Source organism: Serinus canaria, chromosome 1 (genome assembly GCF_022539315.1).
Source record: "Serinus canaria isolate serCan28SL12 chromosome 1, serCan2020, whole genome shotgun sequence".
Lineage (NCBI taxonomy): Eukaryota > Metazoa > Chordata > Aves > Passeriformes > Fringillidae > Serinus > Serinus canaria.
Window position 1 is genome coordinate 107,241,163 of NC_066313.1, and position 4,610 is coordinate 107,245,772.

General features: G+C 49.3%; 1 protein-coding gene across 1 annotated transcript; it reads left to right on the forward strand.

Annotated features, from left to right (window-relative positions):
* The first annotated feature begins 1,211 nt into the window (after window positions 1–1,211).
* NYX (nyctalopin) lies at window positions 1,212–4,056 on the forward strand. The gene has a single exon (XM_030234698.2). It carries the CDS (start codon window positions 1,615–1,617, stop codon window positions 3,019–3,021), a length of 1,407 nt encoding a protein of 468 aa, XP_030090558.1. The 5' UTR covers window positions 1,212–1,614; the 3' UTR covers window positions 3,022–4,056.
* The last annotated feature ends 554 nt before the right edge of the window (window positions 4,057–4,610 follow it).

The following is a 4,610-nucleotide window of genomic DNA, read 5'->3' on the forward strand; positions in this document are numbered from 1 at the left end:
AGCAACAGCACCATTTTGTGCTTGTGACTGCACAGAGATTGCTGGTGTGGCTGCTCATTTTGTGGAGGAGGAGGTAGGGTGTGTCTGGGAGAGCAATTAGGAAAACTGCCTTCAGTTCTTCCTCTCTAATGAGTTTATATTCATGGAATCAGAGAAAGGAATGGACCTAAAAGATCCTCTCATTCCAGGCCCCCTGCCATGAGCAAGGACACGTTCACTAGACCAGGTTTCTCAGAGCTTCATCCAGCCTGGCCCTGAGCACTGCCAGGGTTGGGGCATCCACAGCTCCTCTGGGTATCCTGGGCCAGTCCCTCACCACCCTCACAGTATAGAACTTCTTCTATATATCTCACCTAAATTTCCTCTCTTTCAGATGGGAAAAGCATTTTGTAATTAAAAAAAATAAAAAAAGAAAAACCGCTTTTCAGATTTTTTTTGACTGGATATTTTTTCCTTGCAAAAAACCTGTTGGTGGTGGCTGATGTCTCCCAGTCCTTTTGCTCCTTTTTGCTCTTCTCTCATTTCTCCCAAGAGCATTCTGCTCATCCTTGTTGTTCATCTACCTGTGTGGGACTAACTGGGAGGAAACAACAGCCTTGCACATCCCATGTCAGGCTGAGAAAGGACAAAGTGGCTGCTCCCATCAAACATAAGGCACCATGGTGACTATCTTGAGAATTGGCAAAGCAGCAAAAACTGGGCTGGATATGCAGAGTTTCTCATCTATGATGAAATCATGAACCAGCAGTTGAACAATATCTCTTAGTTTGTTTTTACTCATGCTGTCATAGCAGTACACAGTGGGAATGTGTTTTCAAACACTGCATGACATCTTCTTGAGAGCTGAGAGTTCCCCTTCCAGTGCTGCACCAGCTCATGGCTCTGGTGGAGAAACATTAGGAAAGAGAGAGAGAAAGAGAGAAAGAGAGAAAGAGAGAAAGAGAGAAAGAGAGAAAGGGAGGAAGGGAGGAAGGGAGGAAGGGAGGAAGGGAGGAAGGGAGGAAGGGAGGAAGGGAGGAAGGAAGGAAGGAAGGAAGTGAAGGAAGGAAGGAAGGAAGGAAGGAAGGAAGGACGGACAGGAAGGACGGAAGGAAGGACGGAAGGAAGGAAGGAAGGAGGAAGGAAGGAAGGACTGACAGGAAGGCAAGAAAGACAAGAACGCAAAGAAAGAAAGACAAGCAAGAAAGAAAGAAAGAAATGAATTGACACTTTGGGCAATTAATTGATCTCCCCTGCCCATTGCCAGACTCAGCATGCACTGCCATCCCCTTTCCACACCCAGGAATACTGTAACTCACCCAGAGCTGCTGTCCTTCAATGCATTGCTGCCCATTCCCTGGCCAAACCATGTCCCCACCAAGCAGCAGAGAAATACTGAATTTTAGGTGAGCCCCCTCTTGGGGAGAGGAATTAATCAGAGATTATACTCTAGGTGACATATTCTCAGCTGGTTTAGAAACCCCAAAAGATTTTTAGGAATTTTACACAAGAGCTCCTCAGTCAGCACTGGTGTACAGGTGGCAATTAGCTTGGCTAGAGGGGAGGAAAAGACGGTGTAATTTCTTTTTACTGCTCTGATTGATTTGCTAATGATGCATTCTTTTCTCTGTGGGGATGGCAGTGATCCTTTGGGTCCCACAGGTGCACGGGGTGTGGGCCTGCGTGCGCTCCTGCCCTCCCAGCTGCGTGTGCACCCCGGAGAGGAGCTGCTCCGTGCGCTGTGACCGCGCCGGGCTGGGCCAGATCCCCAGCCAGTTCCCCTGCGAAGCCTCCTCCATCAACCTGGATAAAAACAGCATCAAGTTCCTGTCCGAGAGGGCCTTCGGGACGCTGCCTTCCCTCAAGTCCCTGTCTCTCAACCACAACAACATCTCCTTCATCACGCCGGGCGCGTTCAAGGGGCTGCCCAGCCTGACGGAGCTGAAGATGGCCCACAACGAGTACATCCGCTACCTGCACACTCGCACCTTCACCGCGCTCCGGCGCCTCGTCAGGCTGGACCTGGCCGACTGCAACCTCTTCAACATCCCAGACAGGATCTTCATCGAGCTGCCTGCTCTGCAGGAGCTGTTCTGCTTCCAGAACAACTTCCGGAGGATCCCGGGTGCCATCAGGGGCATGGAGAACTTGACCCATGTGTACCTGGAGAGAAATAGGATCGAAGCGGTGGCCTATAACTCCCTGCAGGGCCTGACCAAGCTGAAATACCTGAATCTGCAGGACAACAAGATAAATGTCATCCACGAGCGAGCTTTTCAGGGCTGTCAGAGGATGGAGTACCTGTACCTGAATGACAACTTGATTGCTGAGCTTCCAGAAAACTCCTTTGATGGCCTGAGGCGCCTGAAGATGCTCAACCTGGGGGGGAATTTTCTCAGGAACATTTCCAACACCTGGTTCCGGGACTTGGGAGAACTGGAGTTCCTCTACCTGGACCGCAACAGGATCAGCTACATCGAGGAAGGGGCTTTTGAGAACCTCACCAGCCTGGTGGCGCTGCACCTGAACAGCAACAACCTGACGACGCTGCCCTTCTCCGTGTTCGAGCCCGTGTACTTCCTGGGCCGGCTGTACCTCTTCCGCAACCCCTGGGAGTGCGACTGCCGCCTCGAGTGGCTCAAGGAGTGGATGGAGAACTACAGGCTGGTCAGGGACATTCCGTGTGCCTCCCCCTCCTCGGTGGCTGGCATCGATCTGACGGACGTGCTCTTCGAGAGGTCCCCCGAAGGTTTCTGCCTCGACCCCGAGGAGCTGAACGTCACATCCGAGCGGCCGACGCCCAGCGAGGAGCCTTGGTCCACCACAGAGAGCAAGTTCAACAGCCTTATCTCCAAACTGCTGCTCCAGATGGGCCTTCCCGAAGAGGTGGCAAATGCCACTGAAGTGTACAGTAACAGCACGCAGCCCGACGGACAGACTGAGGGGGTTTCTTCCGGCGTGGGGGAAGAGAGGAGCGAGGCTGACTCCTGTTCCCTGCACCTGCCTGCACTTTTGGCAGTGATTGTTCTGCTGTGCAAATAGTCCAAGGGCTGGATGGAGCAGGGGCTCTGCTCAAGTGTTTAGACCCTGCGCCTACTAAGTCATCAGTGAAAAGTTTTATTGTGGGCCTCTGATATGTAAAGGGCTCCAAATTCTTCCAGGTTGGGTTTGTTGGATCTGGCTCCAGATTCCCCTGGGAGCTGGTGAGATCTGGGTCCCACTCTGGGTGACAAACCTGCCCTCTGTGTGTCCCAGAGCCTCCTGGCTACTCACAGGGAGATGAGCAGCACAAAGGTTGAATTTTGCCTCGAGATGTGTGATGTTCTGCTGGGAAAGGGGGGAAGAGGGGTCTGTCTGTGGGGTCTTGGTTCCATCGGGCCAGCAAGAGAGCAAGAGGTTCCATGGTGACTCAGCTTCATGACAGCAAGATGAGGCTGCAGAACCGGCCCCTCCTCGTGTCCTGACAGACACCCACACCCACGGCAGGTGCTGCTGAACAACAGGAAACGATTCCTGATTTCCCCCAGTGGGTGGAAATCCCTCCCACAGCAGGAGGGAGCAGGGCAGTCCTGGGCAGCATCCAGGGATGCAGCGCTAGGCCTCATGGAAACATCCAGGAAACATGTACAGGCCTCGTGGAAAGAAGGAAAATGCCCGGGGGGAGCACCTGCCCCAGGCAGATCTGGGATGGGCACAGTATTTTGGCTGTGACCACAGGCAGGATTTTGATCCTTTCTCCCCCCCTGTTATCCTGGTACTGGTGCAGGAGAACCAGATGAACCCATGTGTGTCCAAACATTCTTCTCTGAGGCAAAGCTACCTAAACTTAACCTACTTATTCCTATAATTTCAATGTGTTTAATTTTTCAGTGAATATATTATTTCAAGGAATAAATTTTTTTATTTGTAGATTGTTTTCATGGCATGGCAGAAGGGGCAGAGCATGGTGATGGCAAATGCAACCAGGGCTTATGAAATATTTTGTATTTCCACCACTAAAATGTACCATGTAGTGTTTCATATTATGCCATATTGATAATTTTCTTTTATACGGCATCTTACGTGTTTTATCTTTGAACTTATCAATAAAAGCTGCTAATATGACCAGAAAAAATATGTTTTATGTATCAAAGCATATTAATAAAATAATTTGATACTTTACTCACAAAAATAAATTAACTACTCAAACCTAGGTTTTGTTTTTTTTTCTGAAGATCCTTGAACAAGTCTGGTGATTTTTTTTTTGGTAGGCTACTCAAATGGGTGCACATGAGTGTCCTTTCATGGCCTAGAGCAAATGGCAACATATTTATTGCAACATAAATACTTTCACTTAGAACCTGACTGTGCTTATGTTTTTGTTAAGCAGCAGCACTTGAAAATATGACTATATAGAGATACACTTCTGTCCAAAAAGATCTACTGCTTTCCAATTAGTGCCTGAGATTTCCAGAGGAAAGCTGAGTACAGGGAAAACCAAGCCTGCAATGGCTTCTCTGTAGCTTGACCAGTTTCCCCAGGGAATCAGAATGCCAGATGGTTTGATAAATGCCTATTTGACCTGTTCCATGAACTAAATTCAATGAGTTTGGATTTCCAGTCTATTTATGAATCCATTAATCTTCTTAAGT